This window comes from Typopeltis vanoorti, chromosome 18 (genome assembly GCF_054136105.1).
Source record: "Typopeltis vanoorti isolate ZY-2024b chromosome 18, IOZ_Tvanoo_1.0, whole genome shotgun sequence".
NCBI lineage: Eukaryota > Metazoa > Arthropoda > Arachnida > Uropygi > Thelyphonidae > Typopeltis > Typopeltis vanoorti.
The window spans coordinates 55,740,118-55,765,348 of NC_143566.1; the positions used below are offsets into that span (position 1 = coordinate 55,740,118).

Genomic DNA, 25,231 nt, shown 5'->3' on the forward strand with positions numbered 1-25,231 from the left:
AAATCCCTGCACTCCAAACTTTTACTTTTTGCATGTAGACATAAGTGGTAACTGAGTTGATCTTTTTATGCTATGTTCGGTTTACCAGAGGCAGGAAATGGCATCGTGAGACTGTCTTATATGCTGTTCATGACTGTTCAGAACCACCTGCTTTTCTATAAGTGTGTTGTTGCACTCTCCAAGGCTCATCACAAAGTTTTGCAAAAAAAAATTTTTTTTTAATATAAAATATCAAATGATCTTATTTCACCCTTCCAGAAATATCACACCTTTGTGTGTGTGTGTGTGTGTGTGTGTGTGTGTGTGTGTGTGTGTGTGTGTGTGTGTGTGTGTGTGTGTGTGTGTGTGTGTGTGTGTGTGTGTGTGTGTGTGTGTTCATGAACTCTTTCAAGATGCCCAAAAATGGCTATAGAGGTCATTAACGAGCCATCTCATTCAATATAAGAGAGTTTATTTCTTTCCGAAGGAATAAGAAGTGAAGAAAAAATAAAATTCTGGAAAAATAATCAGCTAACGATCTAAGATAGCAGTGGGTAGATTCATCTTCAAGTAACATTTTGAGATATGACACGCCAGACATAATTGTGATAACATCTAAATTAGCAACAGTATCAATTAATTATCTACAAGCAGATGGTTAATATTAACACGTTTATTACCAAACAATAAAAATTCTCTTACCTGAAGGTCATAGATGATAGGAGTTAATTAAACGCTTCACGATAACGGAGTTGCACAGAACATAAAACGAAGAGACAAAACAGCTAAACATTTATGACATTATTCATAAAAATATAAGCATAACTACGCCTGTCGTCTGCCAATAGCTTCGTTTCCTTGACAACATAGCAACGGTTGATTTCGCGACATTTTATGAAAACTGCGTTTATATTAAAATGTATAAAAATATACATATATTATTTATTTTTTTAGAATTAAAAATATTCAGAAGTACGATGAAAAAATTGGAATAATAAGCAATTAAAATTTGTTACTCGCGACAGTTTTGATGTGTAATGTAATATTTTTATACCAGTACGTTCCACGCAGTTTATAAACGATATTAAAATGAGGAAATATCAAATTGAAATGAGAATAAACATTTCTTTAATCGACATTTTATCTTATTAATACTTTTCTTTCTAGAAACCAGCTAAATCTACTTGTCATTGTTTTTCTATAAAAATGGTGTCACTTTCAACAAGATCATAAGATAATACATTTTCAATAATTTTGTATATCGCAATATATTTCATAACCTTTTCTAGAAAAATGAAATTTTTTCTAGAACAGGTTTTTAATGTCTTCAAATAGCCCGAATTCTTAAAAGATCTAGCAAGAGAACTGATTCACAAAACTATAAACTCTTTCAAATAACTACGCACAAAAAACTGAATACAAAAATGCAACTTATTTTCTGAATTATGGATACAAGGCACGGAAAACGCAAAAAGAGAGAGGATAAAATTAAATCTGTACACACTTTTTTTATTCGAATATTATTGAAAGGAAAAACGGCGCCCAAAACCACACTCCGAATTAGAAACCAAGAAATATACTAACAACGACAGACAATAAGTGAAATAATTAGAATTAAGTGAGTGAGAAATTTATGTTCCTACCAGAAGAATGATAGTGGAAGGGAGAGAGAGATTTGGCGAGAAGAGAATAAAAAAAAAAAACGACAATTCTTACAGCAATTTCTTCAGAAGAGATAATGGAATGCCATGGACCGGACCGGACCCATAACTGATATTATGGCTGCCCCTAGTGCAATATATAATTTACAAGTATGCACTGAGTTAGCTTTGCATTAGGAATCCATCCCCCTCCCCATTTACATATTCGGCGCGATAACGAAGTACCACGTGATATCAATGTCACGTGCGGCTACTATAAATAGGACCACACCTATCCTCTGTACGCAATCAGTAACCATTTTCCAGTAATGGAAAAACGTGGCAAGGTAAGGCAATCTCACCGCGGGCAGATAGTTGGGGGGTCCAGAGGGCAGGTGCCAGTATTTCGGAAACAGCCGCACTTGTTGGTTGCTTATCATTGTATCAAGGGTGTACCAAGACTAGATTAATCACGAGCAGATATCCCGTATATGAGCTCACATTGTTCAGCCACGAAAGGTTGATCCTAGAGGTGTGCGTCAGGTGTCACGAATGGCATCTCATCAACGACGTGCAACAGTCACGCAGCTCACCCACCAGCACAACAGCGGGAAGGTTCGACCCATTTCCACATGCACGATGCGCCGTACCTTGCTTCGCTTGGGGTTCCACAGCTGGAAAACCAACAAAAGGTACCCATGATGACGGCCAGGCATCGCAAACAACGCCTCGCATGGGCCAGGGAAAGTCGGCAATGGATCCTCGACAGATGGAAGAAGGTGATGGAGGTTGTGTATAGTCTGGGAAACATTTTACTGGCATGCCCTAGGTCTGTTCGTTATCATCCCACAAACACTGAACAGTGGACGCTACAGGGACCTGTTAGCCGACCATCTCCATCCATATTTGCAAGAGGTCTACTCCGACCACAGTGCCATCTTTCATCAGGAAAAGGCACATTTCATTGGGCTCGTACAACCACTGAGTGGTTGGAGGAATACAACGAATTCGCCATATTGTCTTGGTCTCCAAATTTACCCGACTGTAACCCAATTGAACATGTGTGGGATATGCGAGAACTGCTGATTCTCCTCCACGGAATGGGCGTGAACTAACGGAGTTGCTGCATCGGACATGGGTCGAGTTACGTATGGAGGATGTTCGACAGCTTGTGGAATCTGCTCCTAGCGTCTGTGAGCCGTAATTGCACAGAGAAGTGGACCAGCGCGTAATTAGGTGGGTGTTCCTATTGCAAAGATAACTCTGTATAAATCAACACGTTATATAGACTATCTATGCATTTTTCATCTGTTAAAAGTCGTTTTTTTTTTCTGAATGCGCACGACAGGAATTTGAGTCTATTTTTACAGCAAATGCACCAATTGACAAAATAAATTTTTATAGATATTAATATCACTGAATAAAATATGTGTAAAATAAATAGATATTTATTAAAATATTATTGTTATCTGTTTTCAGCATGAGCACTGCGAAAAATCGTTTTCAAGGATGGAGAACCTTAAAATTCACAAGAGGACACACACAGGGGAACGTCCTTATCGCTGTCAACATCCCAGTTGTAACAAGCGCTTCAGCAATTCTTCAGATCGCGCCAAACATCAAAGGACGCATCAAGATGCGGTAAGGAAACCTGAGTACAAATAGCTTGCTCTATTCTTTAAGCCAGTTGAATAATAACAGATCAGATGCATTACACCTGTTATCCTATCCAAGAATCCTTAAGAAGAAGCTTCGAAGTCTCATTTTATTTCTTCCCCTCAAGAAAAGTTTTTTTTTAATTGGGATAAAAAGGATAAAAGTGTAGCATTATTAAAAGATGCCACTGTTGAAGATAGTTAAAGTTAAAATGTTAAAACTGTGATAAAAATTCACGTTTTTAGTACATAACTTATAGTGTAGAACGACAATAAGACTCAGATTAGAAAAACAGAGTTTTATTTTAATTTTAAGATCATATGAAATTTTAATTTCTGATCACATCCAGATCACAAATTTTCCCATTCTACAAACCGTGAATTGCACAACGACGGCATATTACTATATTTTCAGGAGATAAATGTAATAATGTCCAAAGCCGGATCCATTTTAAAAATATTTTTTGAATAATCATTAATATAAAAAAGAAAAGAAATCGAATAAGCAAGCACATGATTACGTATGCATACTCATTAAAATAAGAGAAAAATTCTGCAAGGGGGGGGGGGATTGAATTCAAAACATTTCCTTCTAGTTTGAAAAAAGAAAACTGCTGATAGTATTATGATTATTTTACGCTATAAATAAGAAGCTTCTTCTTAACAGTTAAAAAAAAGGTTAAAGATTCCATTCACCACAAACATATAATATTTTTAAAATTATTTTTGGTGCTCGTCTAGTAAAGATTTATCAACTGTAATGGTCGTAGCAATCCATTTGTCATTTCCAAATTATACACAGAGCGATAGCAAATAAATAGTTTTTGTTTTCAATGCCGACGACCGATTTAAAAACCAAACTCATGCTGCCCTTTTAACACTTTCAGTTCCCTAAATGGCTACCCGTTCCCCATTCTTGATATCGCTTCTCTCTCTCTCTCTCTCTGTAGGGTCAGATGGTACTTCCCGTTTTAAAGATGCAGCTGTGCGGCACTGCTGTCAACATGCCTTGACATGTGCAACACAGTTGCATTTGAAAAAAAAAAAAAAATTCTTTGATAAACCTTTATTGAGCTTCCCCAAATCTTTCATGTAAAACGCATCAAACTTAATAAAATGCGACCAACTACAATGCAATCAATATATTTTCTGTTAGTTACATTCCTATACCCAAAACTCTATGCAAATCGCAATGAATTATCGACATTTCCTGTTAATAAAAATATATATTCTGTTATCTTATAAAAGTAAATTTAATACTATGATATTCATTGAAAATTACGAACGTTCTGTAAAGAAAAAATTTCATTTCTGTCAATATTCATCTATTCATTCATTTCATCCAGCTTATTTCTTCATTTATTGGTATGTGTCTGTGTATTTATTTTTTACGTAGCATTACGTTATATATATAATGCATCTGTCTGAATTCCAGAAACCGTATCACTGCAATAAAGATGGTTGTACCAAGCGCTATACGGATCCCAGTTCTCTTCGAAAACATATGAAGAGCCACGATTTCAAGGAGCAGACAGTGAAGAAAAAGGTATATTATTTATATTTATATTATATATAATCATTGTCCAATTCGTGATATTTTAATGCTATTAAATTCATTATAAAATTATTGGGATTAAACAAAAGCTGTTTCAGTGATAATTATTAAATAAAGATTAGCGCGATGAATTCTATCCATGAGCAACATTATGCTTTTTCCTATTAAACTGACAGCTTCAGAAAAATAAAATTAAAAGTTTTTTAAAGATTTATCTTCCTTTTTTTTCCAAAACGTAATATTTATCTTCAGTAACCAGCAAAATTATGCAATATTTTTATGTCTCAAATATAATATTTATATTTGTAGATACTTTATCAAGAAAACCGAAATGAAATCAAGAATTACGAGCAAGAAAATTCTGAAGAATATAACCCTTATCGACAAAAATACTTTTGTAATGGCCTTGTGTACACAGGCGACTCTGTTTCTTCCTATGAATATACAGGTACTATTCTTTTCAAATATCTGAATTTCTAATTTTTTCTTGGAATAAAAATAAAATATAAATCAAATGATCACATTAATAAAATATAGCAATCGTAACAGAAAATATTACTGTAGTAAAAACGTTTGTCTTTGTAAGAAATAAGCCAGTCGGGAAATTTGGAAGATGGCAATAACTTTTAAGAGTTATAAGAACTGATAGAAAACGGCCGAAGCAGGATTCTTTGTATGGAAATTAATGTACATATCTGGAGTTATCTCCTTCAAAGCACGATCCTCCTGAACCTCTTGAAAAGGTGGCTGCGATCAGTAACCTTTCCATTCTTCAATGCTTGTAGGATTTTTGTAAACAGCCAGATGCCGTGTTTTATTCATTTTGTAATTTTCGAAACCGTTTTCTTTTAAGTGTGATTTTTAGCGAGGAAGGGAGACAAGTCATTGGGAAAAACAAATAAGAAAGGCAGAGGAAGGAATGTACTTGGAATAAAGAATCCCCCCCCCCCACACACACACACGTTTATGTGACACCGGTTTACAAATTTTTCATTAAACTAATTTCGGATTATTTTAAATCTCCCTCAAAAAAGGCCAAACATAACGGGGAAAAAAAGTTTTCCCCATATACACAAGTGTTTTTAAAAAGTCTGTTTGCATTAAATTGGCTGTTTGATGTGCTAACAACTAGTGACAAGTTTATTAGGAATATCCAACTAATAGCATGTTGGATTACCATGAATCTTCAGAACAAACCCTTTAACGAACATCTGATAAATATCCACCATATTCGACTGGAATTTAGGGCTGATGAATGAAGATACCAACCAAATGTCGTTATCGTTGTTCTCGTAACCCTTCCTAGACGACACCTGTCCTGTGACATCCCACTGGTTGTGCTCATTACAAGAGGATAAATTATAAAAAAAAAAAAAATGGGAACAATACACCAATTTAAATGAAGGTTAGTTAGCCGGTCTCATTGCAACTTGAGTTTTTCATCCCTCAAAGCAGCACACCAGCCAGAGTATACACACAAATATATGGCCGTAATTCTAAACAATAGCATCACCTCCTTCCACCTTCCTAAGATCTGTTCCAATGAATACTGCAGTGCTGCCAACTTGCAAATAATTTAATAAACAAGGTCGTATTGGTGAATTTCACTTTTGTGCTGCTCCTTTGAACTTGCACCAAGGATAGTGATTGGCACTTCTGGACAAGCGAACGTGTGAACAAAATGTCTTTCCCCCTCCCTTGAAGTACTGTAACATATAATTTCAACAAGCAATACTCTTCAAACGGTCCGACTGAAACAAAACGTGGTGGTACAAATTTATTTAAGAATTTCAAATTCCAAACCCAGAATAACTTTCATACAGAGAAGCAAAATGTCTTTCCCCCTCCCCATTTACTTGAAAGGAAAGCACTATAGGTCAAATAACAATATTTGACTTATTTTTTAATGATAATCCCATCCATAAAAGGTTGTAAGCCAACACGAGTATCGACGAGTTACATAATCAGGAAATCCTATTTGTGCACAAACATGAACGCTATTTGAAGCTATTCTGGCCTCCAATAAGCAAGTTGGTGATCGTGTAATCAAATTAACTTCCACCCGGTATCATTCCCAAAACAACCATGCTAGGATTGTATTTGAAACCACCCTCTATTGAGAATGCTATTTACTCAACCAGTCAGGCAGAAAACTGAGAGCAACAAATAGAAGAAACAAATTATATAGCTGCATTCGATTCCAACTAGCTAGCGCAGAAATTAATAATATAGGTTGAATCGTTTTGCAAGTCAAAGTTTTGCCAGTCAAACACACCGATCAAAATGGACCACATAGACATCATCAAATATGCTTTCTAAGCCGTATATTTCATTAAATTCCATAGGCTAGGGAGGAATTACTGTAACATATAATTTCAACAAGCATTCCTCTTCAAACGGTCCGATTGAAACAAAACGTGGTGGTACAAATTTATTTAAGAATTTCAAATTCCAAACCCAGAATAACTTTCATACAGAGAAGCAAAATAACTGTTATCAGGTGTTTAATTAGCATTTTGCAAAAATGCACAAAATATGATGCCGCCAAGCATTATTAAAGACAAAATAAACACAGTTTGATTTTATAGCTTCTTACAAATGATAGCACTTATGAACTGGCGTACATTATAAAAAATAATAATAATTAAATCCTCTGCGGCCTTTCCATTCCCCCAAAGTGGGTAGAAGAAAATCTTTTAGCCCTAACATTGGAAATCGGTCGGCACCAGCTATCCACTTTGTCATCATTGGTAGTCGAGTTTGTTTCCACCGACATTTGTAGATCAATAGTTGACAAGAGTATATAGCAGAACTTTTGCCATCTCGTGTTCCTAGCCCTAACTACTGATATCATTGTGTGAAATGTATGATCTATAGTCGATGTTTCTTAGCTTTGGTATTAGAAAACGTAATTTATTGGAGGGAAAAAATCTCTAGCCTACACAAATTACACAGGCGCCCACTTGTAAATCCACATTCGCTATTTTCAAATGAAAGTTTACAGAGAACTTAAAAATGACGTTTGTGGATATGCGCATTATAGTAAAACAGCACAAATTTTAAAAGAAACACTGAGTTCATTTCGGTGACATTTATAGATGAATAGTTGACAAGAGTATAGCATCAGACTTGCTTGACAGAACGAAGCATGACAGAGGTGGTTCATCTGCACGATTTCAGTAATATCTGCTGTTATCAAAAATATATTTTCTAGTATAAATATTGTTTTGCTTATCTATGCAGTGAATGATATATTACATATAGAAGCGTCAGGTTATATACTAAATAAGATTTCATATATACCTTTTATTTAGAGTTAGCATTACTGCCGAAGTAGTTAAGAATGTCGAGCCAGTGTATTACGTCAGTTAACTCCATGCGTAATTCCCCCCCCCAAAAAAAGTTTTTTTTTTGGGGGGGAATGATCGTTCAATTCTCTATATTATATTAACGAGCTGAACATAACCCTCTCGTAACTAAAGTTAGTCACCCTGGTCATAAAAATTTTCAATCTAACTGGCGGTATCCTGTACTTCTTTTAAATCGTTACATGATATTAAACTTAACATTATACATTACACAAATTAAATTAAAAAAAAAAAAGACAATCATCCCCAACGAATAAAATAATATTGTCAATTTATTAGTTCAATAGTTTATTTATTAATCATCTCAATATATTAATAAGCCATCCATGGTCGCTATTAATACAACGGTTATAGATTGTGTCACAAAATTGCGAAGTCATCATAAGACGAAAAAAATATTTTAAGAGTATGGTGCACAAAAGAAAATCAAAATATTTATTTACACTCGGCTCATTATTGCACTTAAAGAGGAAATTATTACATATAAGTTAACAGATTAAATTTATAAAACATGAAATCATTGGATGAATATAGTAGAGTTTTTGAATGAGTTTCAATATGTGTTCTTGTGGTCTTAAATGAATTCTTTTTTTTTTTCCAGGTGAAGAGTTCGATTTAGGTGAACCTAATCTTTCTGTTCCCGCTGAGATTAGCAACAGCGGATCATCACCAAATTATCATTATGAAGACTTCAGTGATATTTCAGATGTGTACGTTGAGTACTAACTGTTCCAAAATAATATTATATATATATATATTTTTTTCCTGACTTCACACGATATAGTATCCAGTGACGTCACATGTAAATAACTAAGTAACTAGGATATTATTTACAACAACATAATTGACTATGATATTATATTGCAGGTGCTTTGAAGAAAATATTTTAGGTGTCTTTTGTAAAACGCATAATCTACAACTCGCTTTGTTCGTATGTCAGTACACGCAAGTTATTCTGGAAGTGTGGCTTGGGCAGATTTTACTGAAATTTGCCGTTTGGAAATGCTACAAAATCAGTTGAGCCATTCCAATTTTTTTTTCAAATGAACATCGTTTACAAATATAAACGTTAAGGACATTTTTTTACAGTAGTCGATCGAACTGTTTGAATGTGCTACAGAATATTAGAGTTTCCGCGCAAACAACGCGGAAACTATAAAATATCGATAATCGGCTAATGAATTTTAAAATATTTGAACTTGTATCGTATGTAAACAATTATAGGCGTTTTCTATCACGTTATTAGCTCTCTCTAACTGGAGTATTTCAACGTAATCATCATCGTTTAAAGCAGTCCAAGGTTCGAAACTAAAAAAGAATTTTTTATTATTATATCATTTTAATATTATTTATTGAAACTAGAGTAATATTTTTGTTTCTATTTCGCTATAACTAGGCCATTTTAATATCAAACGTAGGCAGAAGATAATTATATCTACGGTACTGTTTGCCCAAGTCAATTTTATGTTCAATTATTTTGACAATTAATGATGTCACTAGCCAAAAGGGATTACGAAATATCTCATTTTATAATTGTGAACGTTATCTTATTTGTTTCGATTGATTTTTTGGTAGAAAGAATTTTCAAATGTCCAACATTGGAATATTTTGATTATTCTACTTCAACATTATGAAATGTTCTAATATATCACCGGAAATAAGTCTGATTCCAAATATTTTTCGTTCATATTAATATCGAAACGTACACCATTTACTGACGGATAATTCTGTGTATGGCAATGAGGTTGCTTAATTCAGTTTGTCAAGGTCAGCAGCAAAGGCATTCTTTGCCAAGAAAGACATGGGTTCGAATTTCTTATGAATGTTCCTCGATTAAAATCCAGCCTACGTATTCCAATCCAGGAAGGCCTCCAATTAGCAGGATGGCGGTCAAAGTTTGTACCCGTCAAATAAACTTTTTTTTTTGTTACTGGCACGAGCACGTCATTTTTATTACTGCTTCAACGATCAAGTTCATTTTAACAATCAACTAAGACCAAATATTTTTTTATTATATTAAATTTTAACATCCATATCCTTCCCACCTTTCTCCACGAAGGGACTTCTTTAGGAGCTGCTTCAAAACAAGATTCTGAAGCGATTCTGATTTTATTACTGGATTGCTTATCTCTAACGGAGTATTTTCCATTTACTTTTGGTCTGTGTTGATCATCTGATGCCGATGATCATTCAATTCACTGAGTTTTTACTACAATCGGGTAATATTCAAATGAATTTCTCTTCTATTCTATTAACTGCGTGTTCTCAGTGTGGTTTGCAAGAAGGAAACGACATTTTCTGGAGGGAAAAATCTGTTGTATGTGATCGAGTAAATCTATTATATGGATTGTGACAAACTAGCAGTAAAATTACTGATTTTGTTATGAAATATAACGAAATAATAATTATCAACGTTTGACAATAATTTACATGATCACATTAAATCTCTTTTTATTATATTTTCTCTTATGCCATTTCTAAGTGGTGTAATTATTATTTGTTTTTCTTTTTCACAGGGATGAGACAAATGACCTCATGGAGTATTCAGTTGGCGAACCACAGCTTTCCGAGCTTATCAGCGGTTATGCAAGTCAAAGCAGTAATGAATCCGGACAAGCTTACATTCATCAAATACCAGGAAAGAATGAAGTATCACATTACCAGTATGATGGATCAGGTAATTATTAAGACTGTAATCATGGGAATACCAAAATTACGACATTTTGGAAAAAAAATTGCAATTTTCACTAAATTTTTTTACTCAGCATTTTTTTAAAGAAAATTACGTTAGTTAAATTATGATGATAAATTGGCATTTTGTACTTTTTTTTTCTAGATTCAACAGACAGAGCGTTTTCTGTGTTTGCAGAACCAACGAAGGATATCATAGCAAGAACGGGCAGATTGAGAACCTACGTATCGTCTTTTACGTCTTGCAGGAATTTTCTCAGCAAACCAGAACAAGAGAACAGCACACAGTTTTTTGACCTGGAAGACGAGAGTTTCCCTTACAATTTGGAACTAGATGGACTACCAAACCTTGAAGGGTACGTTTTGTTATTATGTTCTTAGAGCAACTTCATTTAGAAAATGATTCCGTGCTTTAAAAAAAAAAAGATCAAAATTATTTCCGAAGCTTATTAACTGAGCTATGAATTACAATCCTGACTTATAAAACCCATTTTCATTTTATAACTTAAAGATGATTTAGTTTTAACGAGCATATTAAAAAAAAAAAAAAACACATTTTCATTTTTTTTTTTAACTGTCGGTTAAAGAGCTTCACCGTTATCTTACTTTCGATAAATCTAGAGGAGGAGGAGGAGGAGGAGGGAAAAGGGGGGAGTATAGAGAAAAAAAACGCGCTCTACTTACGCTAGTGACAAGCAACTGCTCTAAAATAAACCATGATTTAATTTTGGCAAAACAGGAGCAGTACAATTAACTCAGCAGGAGATTTTTCTTCGCGTTGGTTTCAGCCTCTTTCCCCTACTTCTCTTTGTCAGCTGGGGGAGGTTCCTAACATATCTTTTAAAAGGCAATGCTGCAGAAGCGAATGATAATACGACTTCCGTCTGAGATTTAAATAACGTATAAACGGCGATGCACTGATAATAAATAGAGAAACAAAGGTTCAGATAGCAACTAAAAATTACTTTGAAATATTAATTCCTCTAACGATTGTTCACCAATGGTAGAGTTGATCTGGAAAGTTAATTATAACCGAATTAAACGTTATCATAGTAGCAATATTTGTTTTGATAACCGTAATCTAAATTATTAAAAGTTATTCATAATTTTAATTTTGGACGAAAATCGAAATTTGAAGTCTCACAAAAAAATAATGTAATTATTTATTATTAACGTAGAGCCAAAAGGCTTCAATCTAGCACACGTAAACTATTACACGAAAGATATTATTATTTATATTATAATGAAGTACATGTTGAATATCTGAATGTAAAAATCCTGTCACCTTAACTGTATGAAATAATCCATACACTACGTCTGTTAACTATGATTAACAGATGTAAGTTACCATCACACAACTCGCCAATCATTAGAATTCATATCATATTTCCTACCCACTACTGTTTCCGATATAACTTCATTTTTATTAATTTGTTTTATATTTTCTTATTTAGGTTACTATAAGAAAAAGGAAAACGACATATATGCCTGTGATGTCAACATCAGTTATAGAAGACCAAACAGTATTGAAATTCCATCGGAAAATGCAATAGAAAAGACAGGAGAACAGCATACCATACTGTCTTTCGTAAAACCATTTTGGACTCTTTTTTTTTTTTGTGACACGAAATACTGGATTCTTCATATTGAAAATCTTGTACATTTCCAAACTCGACATGTGATAATGTGCCATTATTTTATTACACAGACAATCTGTGTGCGATATTTTGAAAATGTGATTTGGGATCAATATAATGAGTACAATAACGCCACTAAATATACTTCATAATTTTTATAACTTTTTTTACACTTATTTTTTTTAACATTTCATTTATCAAATCAGTCTATGTACAGTCTTTAAGGGACTAAAAAAAAAAACTGAACATGTACAGAATGATTTTTTGTTCATAATGCATAAACGTTTCTGTAACTTTCTTTTATATAAATAAATTATGAAATATATTTTGAAATTGTTCATATTCGTAACAACGAATTCAATAGTGACAGCTTCTCAAGTGTGGAATTTGAAAACTTAAAAATGAGAACTTTTACTAAAATATCTCATCGTATAAAAATAACAGATGGATTAAAGACCGTTTATTTATTTATTCCAACTCTAAAAATGCTATATTTACATTTATATGTTATTATTATAATATAGTTATTCATTTGTATGCTGTATTATAATATATTAATTAATTATTAATCACCTAAAATGTATTACATTATAATATATTTATTCGTTTATACGATATATTACATTATACTTTTTTCGATTATATATATATTGCATTTATAATTAAGGCTAACAAACTATGCAAAACTCTTCTCGTAAGCAAAAAATGTATTCGCCTATGACTCCCCTCCCATTTTTTTTTTAATGATATGTCGCAACATGTCAATAGAAGTTCCATAATAGTGATGGTATATCATAGTTGGAGAACCATTCGAAGAAGGAACGACCAATAAATAATAAAAATAAAGAATTTAAAAAAAAAACATTAATTTTTGGAAAATACAGAATGTATTACATTAGTCGTCGTTACTATGATAGAACGGCCCTTTATATGACGCACCTTTCCAGAAAAATACCACTTACCAAGTATGCATTCTGCTTCAAAGACCATTCTTACATTTTATTATATTCATTATCTCTAAACCCCTTTTGCAGAATACTGAGGAGGTAGGTAACAACGCAAGAGCATATCATACTTACCACCAAATGGGGGAGACAGCAAAATTGCCTTTAATCATGGCGGACAAGAACGTTACGCACTGGTAACGAGGATATGCCACATTCATCAAACAAGTTATCATGGCGGAGTTGAGTTTGCCATTCTTTCTAAAAAAACGTCTGTTTTCTTAAATTTCAAAAGAGTTTGTTTAGACAGTTATTATTTTTTTTAATTCCATTTTTTCCAGTCTGCATTTACTCAGTAGCTGGCAAAATGCGAGTGCATTTGTCAAGCTCCGATTCTAATAATATATAATTTATTTTATTTACTGTAGTAACTGCCATTACAATTTATTCGATAGCATAGTAAGGCAAAACACCGAAATTTATCCAACTACATATATTTTACAATATATTAAAATTAGACTAAGCGTAATGATGTATAATAATTTGATTGTACTACTGTATTATGATATTGAAAATTATTTAAATATGTCTGCTGTTTTTTTTTTTTTTTTTAATTTTTGAAAATACAGTAATATTCCGCTTTGCGATGCTTCTTCAACCGCTTTTCTATGATCAATTCCCATTTATTTGCTCTGTAATTGCTCATGTGACGATTTTAAATCAACCGATGCTCAGTTTTCGTGAACGGTTTGTTTATGACGTCATTGCTCGCATCATTCTGCGTTTACTGTTTCGCTGTGAATTTTAAACTTCTTATAACTGATTTTACTTTACTGTTTTTAATAATGGCAGATAAAATTCAACGTAAGGATACTGTTGCTTTAAGCGAAAAGAAGAAGGCGTAAACCTTACGTATTAAGATTAAACGTATTAAATTTAGTGACGATGGTGTATCGAGAAGTCGAAAGCTAAACTTACCTCGTACTACTGTTGTTGAAGTTAAAAACAAAATAAAGTAAAGCGAAAACTTTACTTAGAACTTTATTTTGTTTAAACATAAAACAAAATAATTGTTTTGTTTTATATTATATACTCAATACTACAGTTATTCGTAAACATGACAATCGTATTGCCGAAAAAAAATAAAAAATTTTAATTTATTTTTTTTCCATTTGCAAAAATTATTCTACATTTTTCGTTTGTATATATATATGACCTAAATAAGTGCAGCATTTATGTCATTTATGCACATATCTTGCTTTAAAATGTTATTAAACTATTACGGCATCAATAAGTGAAAAAAAAAAAAATAGTGATTCGCTATACGACGGTGATTGGAATTTAACGTACAGTATGACCAGAGTATATCTGTATATTCCTTATTTAAACGCTGAATATTAAATAAAATATAAGTTGCATTACTATTCCTAGAGAAAAATGAAAAATACTTTATTAGGAATCGTAAAGGTGCTAGACATGATGTCAGTTCCACCTCGAACAAACTTATAATTTATTTATTTATGTTTTATAGAACAGCCACAAACTGATTATAAAATTGAATTTTGAATTCAATAATTTCGTGGCCGGTACAATTTGGTTTCTATAAATTACAAGAATAAATATTACATAGTAAAAGACAGCGTGAATGTGCCTTCAGTAACTAAAAATACAGTGTCTCAAATTTCCTTAACGCAATTTTTCTCTTGTTACAAATTTGCGCGTGCGTAACAATAAATAAATGAAACAAATAATAAATTGAAGTAGGAGTCTTGATTTTAAATTTCTTCGAATTTTTATGACAATTTTCCGAAATAAATTAAAATATTTACAAAGCGGTCATTTTTTTATTTATTTATTTCATCGAAATATCAAATGATATTTTAAAAGGCTATTTTGTACTTCTGCGGAAAACGAAGGATTCAAAACAACATTTTCCAGAGTCAAACGATTTCTATAGGTTCCTATACAATTAATCAATGCAAAGGACCTCTCTCCAGCATCCCAGTCAATTCGAATGAACACTTTCTTGACCTTGGACCACTTTTTAAGAAGTCTCCTCGTTTCCTTGCACTGATGCGTCAACAGAGTTTCTAAATGTTTATCCAATAATATTCTTAGAGGATTTCCTTCAAGTTCTTGAAGGATTATCGGTCTTTTAAGAATATATGGTGTGGGATAAAGGGTTTCCAAGTTTCTTGTAGCAGCTAAAGATGCATAGATTTCTATGGCCTTCCTTTTCATGTCTCTTTCCTCTGTAATGCAACACTTGTCAACACCAATCGTCTGCTCACTAAGTCCAGTCACTTGATGTTTTATGAAAGTTAAAAGCAGACGACCTAATGATCTTGTAGATCGTCTGCGTTTGTTTTTACTATCGAATATAAATCTGTTCAATTTGCTTTCGAGGTTCTGCGAACAAACAACAAGTCCGTGGTTACTTTCGCAACATCTGGACTCGAGTAATATTTTCATTAAAATATTTTTAGCTAATCTTATCACTGACAAACGCATACCGCAAAAAGTCTTGTCGATCATGTTGATTAAGCTGCTTTCTATAAACCGTTGTGTATTTTTAAAATTAGTTTTTCTCACATCAACTAATTCCTCTGCTACTATCCACGGGAAGCTAAGAAAGCATGAAGCCTCTCTGTAAGTGACTATATACCAAGCGGAAGCCATTTTTCTTTGTATCTCTAATTTATTTTTGTTTATGCTATTTAGGGAACACGTTGCTGTTACCTGCTCTTTAAACTTTTGCTTGGTACGTTCTCGTAATAAATTAACCTCTGCTTGTATACGATACAGAGGAATGCTTTTATCGCTGTGATCATACGCCTGCATCATTTCATCGAAGAGATATCCTACCAGGATGTCTTCTTCCCTTTTAATTCCATAAAAATTCAAAAGAGACGTCAACTCACTCTCATACAGTTTCTTCGCTTCTTTGGCTTCCCTTTCGTATTCTTTCCATCCTGGATATTCAAAGTTAGGATCGCATCTGACCGTGATGTTAGTGTTACATAAATCGCCAAGCGTAGCCACCATAAATTTAGCGTTTCCATACAGAATACCGTTGATTCTATGGGACAAATACGAATTATTCCTCCAACCCTTTTCCATGAAGTCTGGATAACATATTGGCTTTTCATCTTTCTTTAGCGGAGTCGATTCTCCTGTTTTACCAAAATCCAAATAGAATGGATACTTTCGGGCGATGCTGAGACATTTTTGAGAGAAAATGCCTTCGACTTCACTGTCCGCAAAAGTCAAGTGAGCACTTCCGGCTCTTCCAACGCAATCGTGTCGCATGTATTTGCACACGAACTCTGCCATGTCTCCCACCTGAAATGACACAACAACTATCGTAAGAAAAATGGATTATATTATAGAAGCATAAAATGATATTCTTAAGAAATGAGAGGTAAAATCTTGTATTTTTCCCATATAGGCAAAGACATGGTAAAATAATATGTATCGTGTTGGTGGTCAACCAATTCGTTCGATCGCGGAGGAAAGAATAGGATGTTATCGAAGTTGGCTGTTAAGTGCGTATACACGCTCATGACTGATCTCAACATGTCAGTCACAAAGTCAAATCCTTTTTCGATAACAAGATGACTGACCAACTGTGGATCACAGTCGATTATCTTGGGTTGACTCTTATTGGTGTAAATTTGCTTTGGTTTTATTAACTGCGAGTTTCAAAGACCCTGAGCCTGTTTTTGTTTTGTTTTGTCGCTGATTATCCCAGAAAGTTAAGCACACATTATTGTAGTGAATTAAGGAACATTATTAAAACATTCATTTGAATTTAACTATTTAACTGATTTGTAACATTTTAAAAGTGAGTGCTTGCTGTCATTTCACTTAGCCGGTTGAGATGAATCCAGGATTCCGCTCAAGTTCACTCTACAAGTCAGAAACAATACCGAGTTCTGTGAAAAGTCAGGTATAGTTTTATCTGGTACGCACACGACCCGCGCATGGGCAATTCTATATATAATTACCTCAAAAGGCTTCATTCTTGGTGATTCTCGGACACTTGAAGGAAACGTCATAGGTGGTTGATGCTCTCCAGGAAATATAAGATCTCTGTACCAGATTACAGCAAATTCATCGCCATCAAGATCTCCTCCTGAAATGGCACATAAAATAAAAACATTGTTTTTATTTATTTTTTTTTTTATTACTTCAACTGAACTTTCACCCCCTAAAATTATTTCTAATGATAACTTCCGTGACTTATTAATTTCATCGTGTTACAATTTCTTAGAGGGGGGGGAAATAAACTTGACCTATCATTAGGTGGCATTTCTGAACAAAACTAGAATCCTATTCCAGCATTTATTATAATTAAACGTGCAATTCGTATACTTGAAAAGCACTTAATTGATTATCATATTGCGAGGAGGTAATGATAGACTGGATTTAATTTACGCTTCCAGTTGAAATTCGCCGGGAAACTAGCGGGATTGTTCTGCAAAACAAGTTCTAAACTTAACGGGCACTAATAATCTCTTAACCCAATATGTGATTATAATCTCAATTAAGAAATAATTAAGCATTTTATTCTCATAATCTCACCTCCCATCTCGTCAGGATGAGGTCTGTTCCCTCGAGAAGGAAACACAATGCAATCTTTAATGTGGTGAAGTTCTGGCACATCAATGGCTCGAAGTTTGCGAATATCTCCTGGATGTAAGGAAGGGCTTCTATTAACCAATACAGGTCCTGAGTATTAAAACAAGACATTTATGAAAATATCCTCCGATTTCAAGAGTTCATAATAGTAACAATTAACTTATTGAATAATAATAACAGTCTGTATCGTGAATAGAAAAGTTATTTAATTAAACGACAGTCGACAACATTGTCAAATGAATAACTTTCGCATGGTTAAGTTAATAAAGACTAATTGATACAAATAAAATCAGCAAAAATAACTGTTGCAGTTGAGTTAGAATGATTATAACCTAATCTGACGAAAGATCTAGATTCAAAATTTTAAATTAAGTATTCACGTATACAGCAAGTTGGAACCGGTGAAAGTGACTAGAATTACGAAGCAGTAATGGCGAATTATGTAAACTGCGTGTGATCTCCAGTGGATCTACCTGTTTTCAGGAATGAATAAACCAACTTTCCTCGAAGCAGCACCCGATCAGCTCCATATGAGACTGGCTCCATTTCTGCACCTCGAAAGTGTGCAGTAAGTCAAGGAATGCCTGCATTTAACACACACACACGCGCGCGCGCAAAGTTTTACATCTCGCTTCTAAAAGGAGAGGCGCTACTAGACATAAATCCAAACTGAAAGACAGAACAGTACAGATAGCATCATTTTATATTCTTGAACTCATTAGAATTTATGCACAAATATCTTGTAACATAATAACATTATTTTGACAACATAATGTCGTTATTTTTTTTCAACGTCAAGGTCAGAAACCAATCAGATTCACAATTATTTCAATTTATTTATTTATTTCGTACGGGTTCTCTCCATTCCTCCCCCGTCCCTTAGGACTGGTTGAACCCTCCTAATGAGAGAGTAGGTGTGTATTTTATGACTGTGGATCTGTGTGTGTTCACGGGGGCCGGTTTGCCTATTCTGGGGGACAAAACACCCTAGTTTCCGGGTGAAAAAACCCTTACCTTCACTCCGTCTGAGATCAGCTAACATCTTCAGTCGAAAGAGGCCAGATAAAGGTTCCTCACGTCATGGACGGAAATCAAACCTAGGTCTTTCCGATCAAAGAGCTTCATCTATACCGACTGAGCTACGGAGGCAGTAATTGTTTCAATGACTAGTCGCGTTTGCACATTTACTAGTTGAAAGCATATATGGATGGCGCTCAATCCATACTGTGTAGAACTCCGTACCAGCATGATATCAATTAGAGATGGTTGGCTTTCAGTCTAAAATAATCAGTTCATTTCCAATAGAGGATATGTTCGATCTAAGTCAACCTCCTGACTGTTACCTCAATATAAGAGAGATTACTATACACAAGGAGTATTTAGGGGAAGAAATCTAGTAAAAATATCCCAGTGTAGCCCACAGTCCGATTTGAGGTCGAGGTCTGTAATCCTGTAATGTTGAGATATCTTTGCTGTTCTTGTTGTTGCGGTGCACATAGTTCAGGACCCAAACCAGCCTGAATTTCTGCAAAGAGATCTATTCGTACAGTAATTGTTTAATCAACTTGGATATCGCATATGAATCCAGCCATGAAAAGTTGTAGATCTATAGTATATTGGTACTATGGTTAGCTAATGGTCAGATAATAAGTAAACCCTGCTCTGCAGACCAAACATGGAACTTTACTGAAACCATCTCAGACCTCCAGTAAATGGGATGGTGACAGTCCGACGTTAGTGAGTTCCAGCCTTCTCTTTAATTTCATTCCCCCAACGTCTCTTTGGTCTTGCTGTACCTCTCTTTGTTTCAAATATTTATTTGAAACAAAGATTTGAAAACAAATTAATTTCAAATATTTATTTGAAATTAATCTCAATTTACTTACCGGCAGTGACTGATTGCCAAGAGGGGTTCAGTAGCCATCAGAATATTACAAAGGTAAAATTTTCTTTACAGTTTGTTTTAATTGCGATATTCCTAAATAACAAGTCTCGATTTATACACCTTACGTATTCTAGAGTACATGAACAGGATGACTCGAATTAGCATCTTGAAATGTTTTATACAATAAAAAAGTATCTGAGTTAGTACTTCTTACCCTCAAGAATATGAAGGTCAGAAACACGGTTTCCTAGTTCCTCAGAATACTGAACAAAGACCTGGCCATATTTCAAGATGTTCTTCTCATCTAAAACACCAAGCATGTTTCTTCCATACAGTGGCTGCACTAAAATCTTCGACCTGGAAGCCATATTTGCTGTAAAGAGAATGGAAAAAAAAAACAGAAGTAAATCTAGTTATCAGTCACAGAGCTCTGGGACGAATAAACTATTTATATGTGTGAGAAGTCCATCAAACTTCTCACACACACATATAAAGAACTAGAACTAGTTCTGAGGCGGCCAGATGACCCAGCCGAATATATCGTGTTCATGGACCTATCTATCGACGGTCAATTAACGAAGGAATCAAATTTAATTTGGGTAATTGCTGCCCAAAATCGTAAATATACCTGTTCATTAAATTATGGATTATATCTTACTTTTCTTTCAAAAAATTTAGCATAGTCCCTATAGAATCAATATCCTATTGGGGGTATCAGGAATTCCTCTTCCAGGAATCTTCTTGGAAGATCCCTGGAAGAATTTTATTAGTTTTTTACGACTTTCCAGTTCCGCTTCCAGGAATTGGAAGTACTTAATGAAGTGGAAAGCGAAATATCTCTTTCATTCTTTCTCTCAATATTTCAGAATGGTTGTCATTTGACTCTGAAGACAATAACAAATAAATACTACTGCTGTGTTCTCACCAAAGTTACTCTTGTATACTGAAAGTAGCAGGGATCTAAAGAAGGGTTCATCTGTCAGCGAGATTCCACATTCGGCAAGCATACTGAAAGGCATATCCGTGTTGATTGTACTCTTAAGAAGGCCTGCTGCGTTGCGCTCATATATCAAGGCATCGGTGAGATGTAATACCATATTCTGTTGTAACTTGATAAACGAGCTCTTTGGTACGCCAAGTTGCTCCAGAATCGTAATTAAAGGTCTGTTTAAATACACTTCTCCTAGAAAAAAAAAGATAATTATTGAAATAAGCTGATTCGAATAAATAAATAAAAATAGCCATTCCCGAAACATAAATTAACATCAAAGAAGTTTATACTTTTATGCCTAGGAAGAAGAAACTTGTTAACGTGACAAATTCTTGTCTTTAACCATGACAAATGGCTTGTTCACATTACTGCTGAATACTAAATGGTTAACAAATTTTAATTACTTACGAGGCGCACTGATTTTAACAATTTCCAGCTGTGGGACGGCGCTAGAATGAAACTTTATCATGCTTGGACGAATCTCCATTTTGTAATTTTTTAAGTTGGGATCTTCTAGTAACATCCCCTTGATTCCTCCATATCGTATTTGGAATGCGCATGGTTTGTACACTGCATCACTGGTTGAGTGAAAGGGCTCTTGTTTCTCACTCGCACATTGGCGCTTTGCCAGAAATGCTTTTCGAATCTAAAGAACAAAAACAAACAAAAAAAAAATGAAAAATTGGAGATTACTGTTCCTTTAAACCAAAAAAAAAAAAAAGATTTAAAATTGCAACAAGACAGTAGTGCCATCTTGTTGATATGTGGTCAGCTGGTATGTAATACTTCTCAAAGAGATCCAAGCTTAAATCTGGAAGATTAAGTTTGAACGTGCTTAATTTATTTGTATCTCCCCGATCTGATGGAAATGTGAACCGATTAATTGCCGCATTCCGAATCAGCCAAAGAATCGAATTGATTGGTTACTCTTGAAAGCGCAGAAAACTCTTTAGCGTAGTGCTGTTATTATTATTATCATTATTATTATTATTATCGTCTTTCTCACAGTAAACTTGAGGTTCATCTAAGGTGGCAACGGCCATGAGCTTCAAGTTCTCAGCTGACTAACTCAATACTGAAAAAAAAAGCTAGATACTCATCATACATCAATGATTATAATTAATTTTAACGTTTATAGCTTATCTTGTTATTTCTTGCAATGTATCCAAAAACTAAATAATGACAATATGTTGCTAGACTAGACACAGTCATGCGTCTCAGAGAAAAATAAGTAAATTTAAATCCATTTGGCTCTTTACAAGTCTTTATCTTGAAGTTTTTAGTTTCTGAATCCTTCCATGAAATGTGTGAAACAGTCTTTCAAAACTTTACAGAATTACTGTTTTTGAGATAGTAAGCTCACAAAACAATTTCAAACAAAATTTCATACAAATAGTTTGTATGTCTTTAAGAAATTAAAACCTTCATATAACGAGGGAAGGAAGTTAGAATGTAGCGCAGTCGCGATGAGAAAGTCACTCGAGGGAATTTCTAATCGCGAATTGAAAAATCTGGTTCAGGTCTCGTCGAACCTTTTTAATGGAAGGCCAACTAGTAAGGTAGGATCTATCATTCAATCAGAACATCCCAACGAGATAACGCACGCGGGCACACACACACACACACACACACACACACACACACACACACACACACACACACACACACACACACACACACACACACACACACACACACACACACACGACACGACAGAGGCATCCACTGCCCCCATTACGACGGCGTTCGTGGACTTGGCCCAGGAGAGTCCAAGGAGATAAGACAGATCTTGGAAGAGCATCAAGATCAATCAAGACCTTAATTGTTTTAATGCATAAACAACAAAAAACCCTCGAATCTACGAGTAGCTGAAATAACTTTTGGCTCCGTACCAAAAACTGGTTGACGAGTTATATTTCTGAAAAAAAAAAAAAAAAAACCCTGCACTTTTAATTTTGCTTTGATCCCAAAGGATTTTTTACTGTTTTCATATTTCGATTGTAAATGCAACCACAACCAGCAACAAGGCACAATAACTCATGCGACAGTCAGGTTCTGTTCTGTTCTGTTTTTTTAATTAATAAATTAATCTCACGGATGGAAGAAATATTGTATATTAGCATAATTTGTGCATTAGGAACCAAAAAGTAACTTACCAACTTCGACCCCCCCCCCTGTCTTGAAGCGCCGTAATCCACTAGATTGTGGATAAAATTTGTTCCAGAAAACAAGGATGGAAATGAAAGAAGAAAAAAAAGAATTTCAAACTGGATTCTGGATTGACCGTCCTCCGCATGATGTTTTATGAATATACAGAAAACTGCAGGAATGGCAGATGCTGATTCTGTTGAAGTTCTAAATTGCATGCATTTGGCTTCGTAATTTCTAGAGATCGTCCAGTCTCTTTTAGAGAATCCACAATGTTGTTTGTACACAACATTCTGAAAAAAAAGAAGGTTCTTTTTAAATGTGCGTATTTTATACTTAAGAACGGAAGTAATCCACGGGATGAGCGATTCTTATTGCTTGCTTCTTATGAGCACTAACAACGTACAGAGGTTCCACCGTCAGAAAATAGTGGTAGAACCTCAGTAGTCAGTTAACGTTATTCGAAGAGACGATCCTGTTCAGTGTTCACCAATGTTTTTCGCTGTTCTTTTTAACGTGCACATATTCTGTTATTATTAGCAAATTCACAATTATTAACTACTAATTTGCAAATGAACATTTATTAATTTCTGATCATCTGCAAACACATACATATTTAACAATTATTGTCAAACAGTCCACTTCAAAATGCTAACCGAAAACGAACAAATTATGCAAAATCGAGACAATAAACATGAAAAAGAAAGCAGGGTTAAAATAAAAACATGTTATTTACCTGTTCGGCGAACTCTGGAGAAATTTTTCCGACTCCATCCGAGAAAATAAAACCGCGTCTCCGAATATCGGGAATAATTTTCACTTCCTTTTCATCGAGTGTAATGTCCAGGGTCTCGGCACAAGTAAAGGACTGACCCACTCTGGTCATGAACTTGGCGATGTTATGTATATCTGAGAAATCTCCCATCCAACCTCGAATGGACTCTGCTGTGTTTCCACAGGGATCCCTAGCGTACATCCACACACGATTACTCCTCATTTGGCTCGTGGAGGCTCCAAGAAATTGATAAAGTCTGTCGCCAATAACCACGCCCTTCGTGAGAATCTCCTTGACGACATTGTTGAAGAATTGCTTCCTGTTTGTCTTATAGCGAACTGAGTGAACTAGCAACTGCAAATTCTCTGCTCGGAAAGATACGCAAAGAGCATATTGTGGACCAAAGTTCTTCAGTATTCGATTCTCAAAGTACCAGTCAGGTGGGGAAAGAATTTGTTTTGTAGGAGTTATCGTTATCTTCCGAACTAGGTACATTCCAGGATGCGGACAAATGAATGGCATAGCGTCGGGATATTTTGAATGTCTTTCAAAGAGTACTTCGATGGCCTTCCATACGTTGACCACCATTCCTTTCTCGAAGGAATAAAACAAAGAATAGAAGCTCTTGGTAAGTGCCTTGAAGTCTTTTTCGAGTAGCTGATTGATTTTTGCCTTCCATCGGAACCAGTTCAGTTTGGAAGAGTTTATTTGGTCTAAAACTTCGTAACTTCGTCTAATTAAAGCCTCCCACGCATACTGGACTTCAAATAGCTGTTCGCAATTATTTTTCAAAAAGATATATTTGAATTGTATATTAAATGAAGCAGACTTTCTTTCAAAAACGGGACAATAGTAGAAGAATCTGAAATTTCTACATCTTTCCCGGAGTCTACTAAGTGTCCCTTGTAATTTTTGCTTATCGGGAAAAGAGAGTTTAATTGAAGTGCACATATGAAGACTGTAACTATTAGAATAGTTCAGGAAACATTCGCAGTCAAAATAAGGTGCTCTTACCCATCGAGATTTTGTAATTCTAACGTTTCTTAGAATGTCGGTGAATTGTAATTGACCAGAAATAAAGGCATTGAATTCTTCGTTGTTGTTACTCGTTTGGACGCATAATAACGGCGGAGATTCAAGTTGGAAATACACATCCGTGGTGGAAGAAATATCTCGGATCACAATAGAACGGATTGTATCATAGGATACTTCGAATCTTAGCAAAGACAATCCGGTGTACGAACAATTGTCTGTGTGAGTGAATATCACATAGATCAACAACTGTCTAATATCGTGGGCAAACTGACATAATATCTGATCAG

General features: G+C 34.5%; 2 protein-coding genes across 2 annotated transcripts in view; one reads left to right on the plus strand and one right to left on the minus strand.

The window, feature by feature from the left end:
- LOC150096680 (uncharacterized) overlaps window positions 1–12,423 on the plus strand; it is a 45,382-nt gene extending 32,959 nt beyond the window's left edge. The window contains exons 3-9 of the mRNA XM_090408685.1: window positions 3,099–3,260; window positions 4,710–4,820; window positions 5,139–5,277; window positions 8,799–8,907; window positions 10,714–10,874; window positions 11,034–11,244; window positions 12,343–12,423. Coding sequence (XP_090264811.1) covers window positions 3,099–3,260; window positions 4,710–4,820; window positions 5,139–5,277; window positions 8,799–8,907; window positions 10,714–10,874; window positions 11,034–11,244; window positions 12,343–12,352 — 903 coding nt within the window. The 3' untranslated portion in view covers window positions 12,353–12,423. The remainder of the gene's footprint in view (window positions 1–3,098; window positions 3,261–4,709; window positions 4,821–5,138; window positions 5,278–8,798; window positions 8,908–10,713; window positions 10,875–11,033; window positions 11,245–12,342) is intronic.
- A 2,571-nt stretch (window positions 12,424–14,994) lies between these two features.
- On the minus strand, window positions 14,995–24,404 carry LOC150096681 (uncharacterized). The gene is made up of 7 exons (XM_090408690.1): window positions 23,871–24,404; window positions 21,395–21,632; window positions 20,921–21,178; window positions 18,054–18,200; window positions 17,477–17,604; window positions 15,369–16,811; window positions 14,995–15,069 (listed from the first exon to the last, which is right to left on the minus strand). The coding sequence occupies exons 1-7, from the start codon at window positions 24,402–24,404 to the stop codon at window positions 14,995–14,997; spliced, it is 2,823 nt and encodes a 940-aa protein (XP_090264816.1).
- Between the last annotated feature and the right edge of the window lie 827 nt (window positions 24,405–25,231).

Coding starts and splice junctions, on each gene's coding strand:
- LOC150096681 (XM_090408690.1), bottom strand. CDS start 24,404: ATGTACCTAGTTCGGAAGATAACGATAACTCCTACAAAACAAATTCTT. Junction 21,179..21,394: donor TGTTAAAATCAGTGCGCCTC/GTAAGTAATTAA, acceptor TTTTTTTTCTAG/GAGAAGTGTATTTAAACAGA. Junction 17,605..18,053: donor TCATCCTGACGAGATGGGAG/GTGAGATTATGA, acceptor GTGCCATTTCAG/GAGGAGATCTTGATGGCGAT.